Raw genomic sequence first — 14,072 nt, 5'->3', positions numbered from 1 at the left:
CCTTTTAAAATAAATGTATCTAAGTTAAAAAGGGAGCTGATTTTTTTAAAAGTGAATAATAATAGTACAGGCAGGATGGAAATACAGCAAAAATTGTGAAGAGCATGCGTGATGATTGAAGTTTGGGAAATGCTAGAGACATCTTCCACATACTCCTGTGGCCATCCAGCCAGGGGGCAAATGTGGCTGCCAGCACTTCCTGTTCTGAGAAAGAACCTTAGTTCCTTCGCTGTGACAACCTATATGCTCCCTCTCCCCAGGGCTTTTCAATATTTTTAAAAAGTGACCTGCAGTATGAAATCTGTTTTATACCATCATGATTAGGTTGAGCCACATGATGCATTACGTGCATCATTAGGTTGAGCCACATGAAATTGTTTTTATAGGTCAAAAAAATTTGAATAGTGACAATTTCATATTTAATTTATATTTCAATTTAATAGATATAACACATTACACATGAATATATACATATGTGTAATATATGATATATATATATGAATGATATTCCCTCCTGATTGGTTAGGTATCTGTTCTGAGTAGTAGGTGGGGGGTGCCAATCAAAAAATATTTTTAGTATCCCCCCATATGTATATTATATATATATATCATGTATGATATATATCACATAGATAGTATACATATATTATACATAATATATGTCACATACAGACATATACAATATATTGCATAAAATATATGTGTTTGTTTCATTGAATTTATCTTTTTGGCTATCTTCTATTTATATGAAGCAGTACTGGTTTTCCATATATCATTGTGCCTTTTGGGGGGGGTTTTTTTTGGCCACACCGTGCAGCATGCAGGATCTTAGTTCCCAGGCCAGGGATCTAACCTGTGCCCCCTGCAGTGGAAGTGTGGAGTCTTAACCACTGGATCGCCAGGGAAGGCCCCCTCACTGTGCCTTTTAAAATATATTTATTTAAGTTAAAAAGGGAGTTCTTCTCTTAAAAAATGAATAATAATACAGGTGGGATAAAAATGTGGCAAAAATTGAGAAAAGAATCTATCTACAATGTCATATTATTTGTGGTATATTCTGATATTTTCTTTTCTATTTTATTACTTCTTTTTCTTTTTTTTTTTTAATGCTACTCACAGCCCACTAAACTGATTTTGTAACCCCGGGAACAGGCTATGACCTGAAGTTTGTGAAACATTGTTATGCAACCGCCTTGAACAGGACCTTGTCTCTTGGCTTTGGCATGATGACCCTTGACCCTGAGCAGAGGTCCCCACCCCAGGCCCTGCACTTCAGAGGGCCTGCTCCCACCTCATCTGGTTGAGTCCCTCCCCAGGGGCTGCAGAACCTAAGGGCTTTCAGGAAGTGCCCACAGGAGCCTGTGCCCCTTCTCAACCATGCTCTGGGTCCCCAGGACCCTGGAATTCCCCACCCAAACTACTCTGAGCCCACTCCAGGGCCTGCGAGGCTTTCTTTGTGGGCACAGCCCTAAAACCAAGAGGCAACCAGGGGTGTGGATGGACCTTGGATGTGCAGGGTGGGGTGTCCACACTCACGTGCTGAAGGGACCCAGAGTGGGAAAAAAGCGGGTCACCGTGGGCCTGGGCCCTCCACTTGTGTTTGCCCAGTTACCAGCGCTGCCTCTCAATGTCAGGGGTGAGCTGGCCCTGGACACCAGGCTCTGCACAAGGACCAGGCCAGGGGTCTCAATCTGCCTTGGGTGGAATCCAACACTGACCCTCTCATTGGCCAGATTCCCCTGTGGCCCGCCCCTGCCCCCATCCTTCCCACCTCACCCAGGCTGGCTTGGTTCACTGTGGCCCCCAGCTTGGCTTTGGAGTCTGTGACTCCCTCACTTTTCTCCTGGGGGCCCTGCCCGCCCCCTGCTGCTTTCTTCCACTCCCCGGTCAGGAATGATCAGAGACCATGGGGCAAAGACCACAGTGCTTTACTTCTTGTCGGAACAGAATGGATAAATGGGGAGCCAGTCAGCCTTCAGGGAGGGCAGGGCTGGGAGAGTAGGGGGCTCAGGCCACCAGTCCCGGCTCTGGCTCCATCCACGTCCTACCTCTCAGGCTGGGCTTTGTTGACTAGTCTGTAGGTCCTTTGAGGGGAGGGAGGAGGCCAGGCACGGTGAGCCAGCGGGGGGTCAGTCTCGGGGTGCCCATCGGGTCATCAGCCCCCACTTCCGACGGACTCATCTGTCATGACTCCGGCATAACCGGGGCAACTGCCTACACTTGCCACCTGTAGGTGAAGGAAATGGTTCAGTCACGAGTTGGAACGATATTGATTATTGTGATCTGGGTGCTGGAGGACAAGCCTCCCCTTGGGAGGCTCCAAGGCAACTCTGAGCAAGTGACAAGAAACTGACGGGGGAAGAGCTGGTGCAAGGGTCCGCAGGGGGGACCTCCCCCCACCCCTACACAGAGGAGCCCTAGCTTGTGTGTCATTCATGTGTTCAGCAAACATTTATTGTGCACCTGCTCTGTGCTAGGCAGTGATCTAGGCACTGGGCACACAGTTGGGAGAAAGAATGGATAAAATCCCTGCCCTAGTAGAGCTTTCTAGTGGGGGAGACTGACAATGAGAAAAAGAACTAAGTCATGTGCACATACAGTGATGTGTCAGACAGTGATGCATGCTATGAAGAAAAATAAAACAAGGAAGGATGCAGGGAGACCCAGGAGCTGAGCGCATCCTCATGGCAGTGACTAGAGGGGCCTCAATGAGGAGGTGAGGGGGGAGCCACATGGACATCTGGAGGAAGGGTGTTCCAGGCATAAGGAACAGTCAGTGCAAAGGCCCTGAGGCAGAAGTAGACAGGTGGGATTAAGGGAGAGCAGGAAGGCCAGGGGGCTGGGCCAAAGCAAATGAGGGGGATCTTAGAAAACAAAGGGGACTTCAGAAAACAGCCCTCTCCCATCTCCTGGCTGCCACCCTTGCCTACACCTCCCTGTCCCTCTGGACTCACCTCCTACCCTTCTCCCGCTCACACTGCCCCAGCCACCCTGGCCTCTTCCTGTGGTTATGGCAACACGCTAAGCTCGTTCCTGCGTCTGGGGCTTTGCACTTGCTGCTCCCTCTACCTGTTTTTTAAAATCATCTTTCTTATCAGAATCCATTCTGATTTTACCTCTTTAGAGGGAGTGCCTCTCCCCATCCTTCTCAATCCATCTTTATTTTCCTCCTGGTAATTCTCTTTTTTCTGTGTCTCTGCTCCACTCTGCTCATTAATGTGTTGAGCTGTTTACTGTCATCCCCCCACCAGCTGTGAGTTCTCCCCGAGGGTGGGGACCAGGGCCCCCAGCATCACAGCACAGGCTGGGCACAGAGTAGGTGCTCACAAATGTCACTGGAACAGTTTATGGCCCCGGAACTGACATTTAGGCTCTGCCCTCACACAGACCTGGGCCCAGTCACTCCCTGATGTTTATGCGCTGTGTGACGTTGGACAAACTTCCCTCACACAGACCTAGGCCCAGTCACTCCCTGATGTTTATGCGCTGTGTGACGTTGGACAAACTTCCCTCACACAGACCTGGGCCCAGTCACTCCCTGATGCTTATGTGCTGTGTGACCTTGGACAAACTTCCCTCACACAGACCTGGGCCCAGTCACTCCCTGATGCTTATGCGCTGTGTGACGTTGGACAGACTTCTCAGCTCTCTGAGCCTCACTTTTCCCGCAGGGGAGAGAACAGGCTCTGGCACTAAGTCAGGATCTATAAGCACAAGTTGAACAACTGGGGCAACAGTGCTTGACTCCCTGATTCAACAGGAGCAGACACGCATCAGCGATCTCTTTTTAATTCTATCAGTGTTCCGTCTCCCACCTTAAGGCAAAAAGCTGAGGCTGTGCCCATTTTCCTGATGAGGAAGTTGGACAAGAGAGGTCACTCATAAAACTTGACGTGGGTTGTACAGCTTAACTGAGAGCTTGCAAACCGGTTGCCCGCGTGTTTTACTTAATCTGTAACATTTTTTAAACTTCTTAAAAAATTAGTTTCTCCGCTTGTTAATCTCCCTTTGCCCCCCTTCCCGGCTCGACACTGGGCCCTGGGAGGCTGACTTGAGAGGCCGCAGCCCCCAGGCCCTGGAGGGAGAGAGGAGGGCAGGAGGAGAGAGAGGCTGAGGTATCCGATCCCCTCGACCCCTGCCCTGCTCCCTCCCGGTGGGCTTACCAGGAGGCATGGCTGGAAACCTCTCTCTGAAGCCACAGTACCTGCCTGGGGCCCCCTCCTCCACTTCCATCTCTCATCAGGCCCTGGCGCAGCCATTACCTCTGCTCACTCATGCAGCCCGGGGCCATCAAAGCTTCCCGCTATTGCTAATCCTGGGGAGCTGCACCATCGCATTGCCCTGCCACCGCCATGTGAACAAGCGCAGGCTAGCCTGCTGGAGGAGAAGACCACCAGGTGAAGAACTGAGGTGCCCATAGAAGCAGAGCTCCCTGCTGACCCGCGGCTGACCTCAGACGCACGAATAAATCCAGCTGCAACCAGAAGAACCGTCCAGCTGAGCCCAGCCTAAGTTTCCAAATTGCAGAATTGAGAAGTCAGTAAATGGTTATCATCTTAAGCCACTGAACTCTGGGGAGGCTTATATGGATACGCCTCCTTTAAAACAACCTTGCTCAGGGGCCTTCAAGAACCTACCCTCCGTCAGAGTCCAAGCCAAGGCCTCCTCCCTCCCAGTCCTGATGCCCCTCCCGCCCAACCCCCCTTCTCACTGGTGAGGATGACGATGCCGGTGATGAACAGCACGGCTGCCACCAACAGCCCCCGTTTCCGGAGGGTGTCCTCGTCTGCAGAGAGAGAAATGGAGGCGTGTGGCAAGAGGGGCCTGCATCCTCCTCTCCCCACAGCCTCCCATGGGTAACTTACCATAGGAGAAGGGGTCGTCCTCGCTTGAACCTGGAGGGGACAGAAGGGAGCAAAGGTTTGTGGAGTGAATCGGTGAGTGAGAGTCAGAGTCAGAGAGGAGACACCTGGGTCTCAGCCTTGGTGCACTTAGAGCAAAACTGAAGTCCTTACTCAGCACACAGTCTGGTTCCCATCACCTCTAACCTTTTCTCCTCACTTGCCCCCCTCACTCACTGTGCTCCACCCCCTCCCCCCCCCCCCCGTTGGTGACCACGCAGACCCTTTCTCACCCCAGGGCCTTTGCACTGGCTGCTCCTGCTGCCTGAAGCTCCCTTCCCCAGATGTCCACATGGCTCCCCCTCAGCTCCTTCTCAGTGAGGTCTCCCTGGCCCTTTACAGAAAATACTCTCCAGTCATTCTCTCACCCTAACCCTGCTTCGTTTTTCTTTTTTTTCCTTTTTTTCTTCATTTTTCTTGATAGCAGCTTAAAACCACCTGATATATAGTTATTATGATTCTTATTTATTGTCTCTCTCCCCATGAAAACGTTTCCTTCATTAGGGAAGAGATTTTCGTCTGTCTCATTCACTGCTGTAGCCCTGGCACCTAGAGCACTGCCCAGCACACAGTAAATGCTCAATGAATATTGCTTGAATGAATGAATGAACTCTCTATATGACCTGTGGGTGTACCATTTCCATCTGTTCACTGCGGTTGGCTGGACAGGAAGTGGAAGATAAGACCGGGAGGGGAAGAATCAAGGTGCCCCTAGAAACCGAGCTCCCTGCTGAGCCCAACCTGCTCTCCAATGCACAAGTAAGTCCAGCTGAGACCAGAGAAGCACCCAGCCAAGCCCAGACTAAACTTCTAAACTGCAGACTTGAGAGCTACATAAATGGTTGTCTTTTTTTTTTTTTTTTTTTGGTTGCGTTGGGTCTTAGTTGCGGCACACGGGATCTTCACTGTGGCATGTAGGCTCTTTTAGTTGCGACACGTGGGCTCTTTTAGTTGTGGCATGCGGGAACTAGTTCCCTGACCAGGGATTGAACCGGGCCCCCTGCGTTGGGAGCGCGAAGTCTTAACCCCTAGCCCACCAGGCAAGTCCCTATATGATTGTCATTATAAGCCATTGGGTTTTTGGGTTGTCGGCATGCAGCACTCACTTATGCATTCATTCATCTATTCAGACATTTATTGTGTGCCTACCCTGTACCCACCCACAAGAACACCAGCCCTGAAGTCAGGTATTCGCCCGACACCTGTTTACTGAGCACTATTCTGGGCTGGGCAGTACTGAGGCACTAGAAACACACAGTGAGTGGGAAATAGCCTGTGTCCAGTCTGGGAAGGGAGTTACTGACCAGTCTGCTTGAGGGCGGGGTCCGTCCTGACGTTTTTGCGTGGGAGTCGGGTCTTGGGGGGCGTGGGGCCTTGAGTGGGATCAGCAGAGAGAGCGGCCAGAAGATGGTGGAGGGCAGGAGTGAGCCGTGGAGGGAAACAAGAGACAACTGAACGTCTGCGTCTGGGAGAAGCCCCTCCCCCACGCCTACCTTCAGGGCGCAGGCCAGGTATCCCCGCCTCCCACCCACACAGGCAGCCAGGAATGGCAGGTATGGAAATACTGCGATAAGCCTGCACCCCCTGATTAGGACCAACGGCTCCGACTCCCGAGGAACCCCTGGCTCCTCTCCTAGGACCTCCCGGACCACCCCATGATCATGAATAAAGGGTCACATCTGTCAGAGCCAGACAGGGGCCTCCAGAACCCTGACCCAGTTACAGAGCCTGGAGATACTTGTTAGAAAACATGTTGAATTTCGCCTCTCCTCCCAGACTAAAAACACCAGAGGGTTCCTCTCTTTTAAAAAAAAAAAAAAATCAATACCCAAGGAAAGACCTGCCCCTCTGGCACTGAGAAATGTCCTCAGTCATCCCTGACTGATGCCCCAGTGTGAAGCCAGCAAGCAGAGAAGCCGCCTCATGAACTGGCTCCCCAGGCCAGCCTCAGCACCTCGCTTCCTAAATACGGACCGACAGCCAAGGACTACGAGGTGTTCAGGAAACCTTTTTCCAAAAAAAGGGATAAGCCAGATCAAGGGTAAAGATGGAGGGACCACAGGAAATGTAATAAAAGGACAGCCTCAGTGGATGGAGGGACCGCAGGAAATGTAATAAAAGGACAGCCTCAGTGGATGGAGGGACCACAGGAAATGTAATAAAAGGACAGCCTCAGTGGTACGTGGTGCTCATGCCCCCCTCCCACCCTCACCCCGGCCACCCCGGTGTGAGGGAACCTGAGCTCAAATTCTGGTTCTGCCACTTTGCACTGTGTGGCCTAGGGCCAGCCAAGTAACCTCTCTGGGCCTCAGTTCCCTTCCCTGTAAAATGGGGTACCGACAGCTCCTACCACATAGGGTAGTTGTCAGCAGTGAACGAGTGACCACGTGAAAGCTTAGCACAGTGTCCCGCATGGAGCAAACCCTCAGCACGTTGTTGCTACTGTCTACTTGGCTCTCACTCCTCCCTTCTTCTGGCAACAGTCCCCTTTCTTCGGGGGGAAAAGTTCCTGCTTCCCCAGACCATCTGGGTCTCCTATTGTAACCCAGCCACAAAGGGGAGCATGTGACCCAGTCTCACCTTTCCCTACCTTTCAAATTCCAAGTAGGGCTTTTGAGTGGACACTAGGTGACGGAAGTTCTGAGCTGGCCATTTCCTTGCCAGGTGGAAAACAAGCTCCAGTGCAAGAGAGACAAAGATAAAGAAGGGACAGAGGCTCTGGGGGCGCTGGGCTCAGCAGTGCCTTTTACCACTTGGCTCCCTGACCCCCCCCTCGGCCCAGTTGAATTTCCATCACGTATAACCAGGAACGTGGAATACCACATAGGGTAACCCAGGTCAGCAAGGACTCAGAGTAAGTGACCCCGGAGATGTGAAGATGTTTCCTCATTTGGAAAATGTGGAAACTGCTGCTACACCCTCAAACCCCACTGTTGTACAAAATAAAAAAAGCTCCCTTCCCCAAGACACCGTATTTCCATCTGTTGTAAAATTGTTCTAATAGACAGATTCTTTCAGAATGAGATGCTTTACTGCCATCACTGGGAAGTTGTAACAATGATAAAAAATCTACAAGGAGAATGGTGTGACCTTCTAGGTAGTGCTCTTGTGCAGTGCCCAGTCTGAGCAACCGTGCATGCAACTCAGCCTGGGAGTGGCCTAATCTATAGTACTTTCCAGTGGGGGCTGCCTCTCACATACGGCTCATCACACAGGCATTAGAGACGCCCTGCTACCTTTATTTCCGCTCATCCCCCTTTCCCACGCCTCTGGTAACATTAACTCACTTGTCCTGAGGGGAGCCACCTCTCCCCTGACTCTTGGTCTATGCAGATCAGACATGTGGCACAGACTCAGGCCTGACCAGTCAGAGCTGTTCATCTCCCAGGCTCCCATTGGTCAGACATGGGCACATAACCCCAGCTGGGCCAATGAGAGTCAACTCTAGGCCTTTCAGCTAGAGATGCACTCTAGCTGCTGAGTTTGTAGCCTAAACTCAGAGCTACGGGACCACCTTTGTCACTAAGAGGGGAAAAGCCGCTTGAGAATGAAGGCAACAGAGCTGAGAGAGGAAGCAAGTCAGTCGTGATGACAGAGCTTGAGCTCTTTGACCCAGCTGTGCCTGGAATTGGTGCCTCTGTACTTTACAGAGCGTATATCGCTAATACATCTTTTTTCTTATTTTTTCCAGTTGGGTTTTCTGAGTTTTGCAACTGAACAGCTCCTGCTCTAACATTAAGAAGATCTACACCAAGGGAAACACCTACAGGTACATTTACCGCACCAGCCCTTCGAAGGGATCTGAATAAAGAGGGTTCCTGAGTCTACCAAGTTTGGAAAACGCTGCAAACTAGATGCTCCCTCTTGGGATGCCTGCTACAGACAAGCTTATTACGACTCCGAGAAGTCCTGCCAGATAGAAACGTGTTTAACTTTAACTCAGAGTTTCCCAAATACCTTTGACCGCAAACAGAGAAAAATTTTTTGAAAAATGTATTAATTCCCCAAACGGGTGCTCTGAGAAACGTACTCAGGGAAATGCCGACCTAGATGGAGAATTAAACACAACTCATACGTTGCTGTTCTAGTCCCAGGCTCTACCTTGCGTCCAGCTCTTGTCTGTCCCCGGACCTGTTGTTAGAAGCACATCCATTTCCGTCGGTTGCTGGGTGTGGATCTCCATCTGGTTCGGGGTTGCTTCTACTCAGGTCGCAAGAGAAAGGAGGGGCGGGTGAGAAAGAAGCGAATCAGGGACCTGCAGAAAACAGCAAGGGGCCCTCTCCCCTCCTCAAGTTGGCAAAAATCAAAGACATCCACATACAAGCGCTGCTGTGGGCGTGAGACAGGGGGACTCTCTCACACGCCGCTGGTGGTGGGGCAAATCAGTGTGCCTTTGCCCCACCGTGTCGTGGGTAAACTTTAGAGCCAGGTTCCTGGACCCTCATCCTAGCCGTGTCACTGGCTTTCGGTGACACCTTGGGTGAGTTACTCTGAGCCTCCTGTAAAGTGAAGATAATGCCCATTTCTCCCTCAGAGGGTTTGTGTGAGGATTGAATGAGTGAATGCGGGTGAAATATTTAGAACCATGACCGGCACTTAATTTGTGCCATAAGTGCTCAAGGAGGAGGGGACAGGCTTGCTCATTGTGGCACTGCGAGCAATGGGAAGAACTGGAAGCAACCAAGATGCTCATCAAGATGGGCATGGCTTCATCAGCTGTGCACCGGCACCCTGCAGAATGCCACGCAGTGAAAAAGACCAACACGGATGCTTCTATAGGACTGTGGGAAGAGCTTCCAAACACATTATTGCATGGGGGAAAAAAGCAAGTTGCTGAACAACAGTCATACAATATCCTTAAGCTCCCACAACGACACCTCCCAATTAGTATATTTTCCCCAGGTAATACACATGTGATACAGTATCACTGGGGAACTACTCCCAATATAACACTAACGGTGGGGACCTCTCAGAGAGGGAGGAGAGAATGAGAATGGGGAGTGGATGAAGGGATTTCATCTTGCCTGCAGTATTCTTTTTATTTCCAAGGAGAACGTGTCTACGTACCACTAAACATTAATGGACAAAATTGGTGAACACTTTTTGAATGATGTTATACTCCAAGGAAGAGTTAAGAAATGATTTGAAAATTCAAAAAGGGAAAAAGATAAAGAGATAAAAGGAAGAAAATGAAGGGGTTGGCATACAGGGAGTTTCTGGGGTGTCTGCAAAGCTCTATTCCTTGACCTGGGTGATGGTTACATGGGTTCAACTTAGAGTCATTTAAGTTGTACACTTACGGTTTTTACATTTTTCTATAGGCATGTTATTTTTCATGATTTCAAACAATTTTTACAAGAAGTGAATGGAGTTAGCTGGCTGCCCCACGACAAAGTAAACCAGGGGATTCAGCATTGGGGGACTGAAATGGGTAATCAAGGACTCAGAGTGTCAGAGGAAGAGGGGCAACAATGTCTGTCCCAGGCCCACCTCCCCACCCTCTGCCCCTGCCCAACTCATTACCAGCCTGCAGGGTTGAAGTCTGAGGAGTGGGCTGGAGTTCTGGGTGGACGGTGTCTGGAGTCCGGAAACAGGAAGAGAAAAGAGAGAAGATGCAGAGAAGGTGCATGGATGGAGGTACAGGGGGATTTCCATAGCAACTCAAATTTGATGTCATGGAAACGAATTAATCCAGCCATTTGCTAACTGCCCAAATGGGATGCCAGTATCTCCCTGGCCTCAGGCCCTCCCCTCCCACAGATGCCTTTTCCCCTACTCAGCACCCACCCGCCTCTGGTAAGAGCCCCCGGAACTTCCTTTGGGGAAACATCCTTCCCTGACTCTCAGTCCACTTGGTTCAATGGGCCTGGCACCAGCCCCGCTGGAAGTTAAACACGAGACCCGGGTCTGGCCAATCAGTTTTCTATGCCTGTGGCCACAATGATCAGCTCACAGGTGGGGGTGTGACCTGAGCCTGGTCAATGACACTCAGTTCTGGGACATTTGCTGGATTGGGGAAGGGGAAATTCTCTTTCCTCTGGATTCTTAGCAGGTAGGATAGAAGCTCCAGGTCTCTATGGGCCATCTTGGCTCCATAAAAGGAGAATCTGCCTGAAAATGAAGCCATCACAGAGAAAACAGAACCAGGAAATGGAGACAGGTTCCTCATAGCATAATTTGAGCTTAGATGGAGCCATGCCAGAAGGTCTATTCCTGGACTTTTCAGTTACACAAATCCAAAAAATCCCGTTTGGTCCAAGTTTGAGATTTTTGTTGCCATTGTTATTTGCAATGACAGGATCTTGACAGACCTGTCCCTCTTTCCTCACCTGGGGCTGGAGTCAGGGCATGAACGTTCTCAGTGACTGGGTCTGCTAGAGTAATGGATGTGGCCTCCTCCAATGTCTGTCCTGGGAAATGAAGGACGAGAAGTCAGGGAGGAGCCTCTGGTCCCCCTTCTCTCACCGATACCCCCACCCTGCCCTCCCTCCCGAAACCTTGAGGGATAACCAGGAAGTCCTGTCTGCTGGTGGAGCAGCAGACGGACGTGTGATTGATCAGCTTTGGTGGAAGTGTTTTAAGAAATGCTAATGCCCCAGCGCCCTACCTGCAGCTGCCTCTCCCTGCCCATCCTTGTGGGATGAGAGAGGCAGTTTAGCCTAGGAGCCCAGGTGCTAGACCCAGCCAGGGCCCTGATCTCAAAATCTGTTCCCAATAACTTCCTTGCTGTGTGTCCTGGAGCAAGTGCAACCCCTCTCTGAGTCTCGGCTGCCTCATCTGCAAAGTGGGGATAAAACGTGAATCTACTTGTCAGGACTGTAGAGAGGGTGAAATGAGATGCAGGTGGGAGTGGTCTCCCCCACTGCTCAACATGCAGTCAGTGCTGGATAGAGCTGCTGCCCCCCACCCTGGCCCAGCCTCCATCCTCTCCTTCCTGGACCATCACACAGCCTCCTCCCTGGTCTCCCTGCTCCCATCTGCCCCTACAGTCTGCTCCCCACACACAGCCAGAGGGAGCCTGTGAACCCCTGAGTCAGATCGGGGCCCTCCTGGCTCAGAGCCCTCCTCTGGCTGCATCTCACTCCTAGTAAGAGCCAAAGTCCTCACCTGGCCCATAAGTCCCCCCTCCACCCGGTCCCCTGTCACCTCCCTGACCTCTCCTCTTACCACCCTGCCCCTTCCCACCCGAACCCTAACCCGAACCCTGGCCTGCCTGCTGTCACTCACACTCTCCAGACAGCGCTCGTTCCTTGCATACCTACTTGGTTTGCCCCCTCCTCTCCTTCAAGTGTCTGCCCGAATGTCACCTTCTGGTGAGGTCTTACCTGATCACCCTATTTAAACAATCCTCATTTCTCTCCTCTGTTTTTCCCTATAGCACTTTTCACCTCCTAGCATACTATATAATTTACTGATGTGTCAGTTACTGTGTGTCTTTCCAACTAGAATGTGAGCTCCTGTTCTACGCAACTGCTGTTTCCCCAGTGCCTAGAATAGGATCTGCTCAGTGAACACTTGTTGAATGACTGACTGAACACAGGAAAACCATTTTATCAAAGAGAAATGGGACAGCTTCAGTGCAGAGTTTGCTCTGGGTTCCAGGGTTGTAGCCCAGCCCCTCCACTCGCTAGCCTCTGGCACAGGGCACTTTCCTTCACTGAGCCTCAGTTTCCTCATCTGTAAAATGGTCACGACAACAGCATCATAGAGTAGAGCTGAAGCTGAAACAAGCACCTGTCATGTAGAAAGCACCTGCAAGGCCCACCACAGGTACCGCCTTCAGAAAACACTTCTCAGGCCAGGGTGAGACATCTCCAGCTCCTGGACTGGCCCCAGCTCACCCTTTTCCCTAATCATATATCACCCGGGGATCCAAGGGAGCTGCTCTGCTGTGAGTCCGGTGTTCCTGGCTGCCAAGTAGGAAACCGACACCCATCTCCCCGCCAAATCAAACTCCGTGAGTCCTTCTTGGAGGTGAAACAGAGGATGCCCAGCAGGACAGGCCCTGGCCAGACGCGTTGGAAGCAGCCACCCAGGTCTGAGGTATCTAAACAGGGTGTAACCTTGGCCCCCTTATTGGGGCCCCCACTTCCTGGTGCCAGCTCAAGAGGGGACTGAGGACACAGGACAGAGCATCCAAATTCACCAGCCGCCCACCCAGCAACACATGCACTCGAAGTGGGGCTGGGGGCTCTGCAGCGGGGTGGAGTCAAGGGCTGGGCCTTACCTCTGGTGGGGAGAGTCAGGCCAACGAAGACCAGGAGACACAGGCGACCACAGGGCGACATCTATAGAGCAAGCCAGGGCTGGGGTCAGCCATGATGTCAGTGAGGCAGGCCCAGGGCAACCCCTGGGGACCCTGCAGCCCCCTTCCTTACCCTGAGCAGGCACCTCTGGCTTCAAAGACCCCTGCCAGGGTCTTTGGCTGCAGGAAGGAGGGCCAGGGGGAGGGTCTCAGAAGTGGGGATCGCCAGCAGTCACTCCCTCTTTCCCTCTGCAGGTCCCCAAAGAAAACAAGAAGCATCAGACTAAACCAGGCTTCAAGCAGCAGCCACTGCACGGGGCTGAGGCAGAGGGGCACTCAAGCGCTAGCCAGGACCGACCCTGGAGGGCAAGGGGAGGGATCTGGGGCACCGGAGTAGATCTGAGGACCTCGGTCCCTCCCTCCGGGGCAGTCCTCAGAGCAGAGGAGTCAGCTAGGAGGGGGAAAGAGGAAGAGTGAGTAATGCGCTCCTGATCTCAGAGGAAAAAGTGAGCTGGTGTTAGGGGCCTCCCTGCAGGGACAATAGAGCAGGATGCTGGGCAGATCTGGGAGGGTGAGAGGGATGGAGGCGAGCTGGGGAGACTGAGGCAGGAGGAGAGAAGCAGTGCCGAACCCGGTGGTACAGGAGAGCAGGAGGGACGGTGAGCATGAATGGGGGGGCGGAGAGGCGCCCAGAAGATCGGTCTCTACCCACCTGAGCCCGGCCCCTGGGCAGAGGGGAGCGGATGGAGGAGGATGGAGGAGAGACTCACGTCAGAGCTGGGGGTCCCGAGCCGGCAGCCTCGTGCGGAGAGGGCAGCTGCAGTGGCTGAGTCCGGGCGGAGGGTGTGGCCAGGGGAGCGCTGGCGGGCGGGGACCGAGACGGGCTCAGTCATTTCCTCTTGGGTTTCCTGGCTTCAGAGCCCGGG

General features: G+C 52.0%; 1 protein-coding gene across 7 annotated transcripts; it reads right to left on the bottom strand.

The window, feature by feature from the left end:
- Positions 1 to 1,911: 1,911 nt before the first annotated feature.
- FXYD5 (FXYD domain containing ion transport regulator 5) lies at positions 1,912 to 14,054 on the bottom strand. 7 transcript variants are annotated; one of them, XM_068528650.1, is made up of 10 exons: positions 13,917 to 14,006; positions 13,280 to 13,395; positions 13,129 to 13,189; positions 11,231 to 11,311; positions 10,425 to 10,478; positions 9,003 to 9,101; positions 6,206 to 6,274; positions 4,866 to 4,895; positions 4,712 to 4,786; positions 1,912 to 2,227 (listed from the first exon to the last, which is right to left on the bottom strand). In XM_068528650.1, exons 3-10 carry the CDS (start codon positions 13,187 to 13,189, stop codon positions 2,178 to 2,180), a joined length of 519 nt encoding a protein of 172 aa, XP_068384751.1. In that variant the 5' UTR covers positions 13,280 to 13,395; positions 13,917 to 14,006; the 3' UTR covers positions 1,912 to 2,177. The 7 variants fall into 7 exon arrangements, with proteins under 7 accessions (XP_068384751.1, XP_068384752.1, XP_068384747.1 ...); XM_068528651.1 differs by having other exon boundaries at positions 13,859 to 13,981; XM_068528646.1 differs by lacking the exon at positions 13,280 to 13,395 and having other exon boundaries at positions 13,917 to 14,054.
- Positions 14,055 to 14,072: the final 18 nt, after the last annotated feature.

This window comes from Eschrichtius robustus, chromosome 19 (genome assembly GCF_028021215.1).
Source record: "Eschrichtius robustus isolate mEscRob2 chromosome 19, mEscRob2.pri, whole genome shotgun sequence".
Lineage (NCBI taxonomy): Eukaryota > Metazoa > Chordata > Mammalia > Artiodactyla > Eschrichtiidae > Eschrichtius > Eschrichtius robustus.
This window is presented reverse-complemented; position numbering and strand designations above follow the sequence as displayed.

What these genes read in the sequence shown, in the direction of transcription:
- FXYD5 (XM_068528646.1), bottom strand. Translation starts at nt 14,039, where the DNA reads ATGACTGAGCCCGTCTCGGTCCCCGCCCGCCAGCGCTCCCCTGGCCAC. An exon ending in GACTTCAACCCTGCAGGCTG is followed by an intron (nt 9,102 to 10,424) that starts GTAATGAGTTGG and finishes CGACCTGAGTAG; the next exon opens with AAGCAACCCCGAACCAGATG. An exon ending in CCCCGCCCTCAAGCAGACTG is followed by an intron (nt 4,896 to 6,205) that starts GTCAGTAACTCC and finishes TGTCCCCTCCAG; the next exon opens with GTTCAAGCGAGGACGACCCC.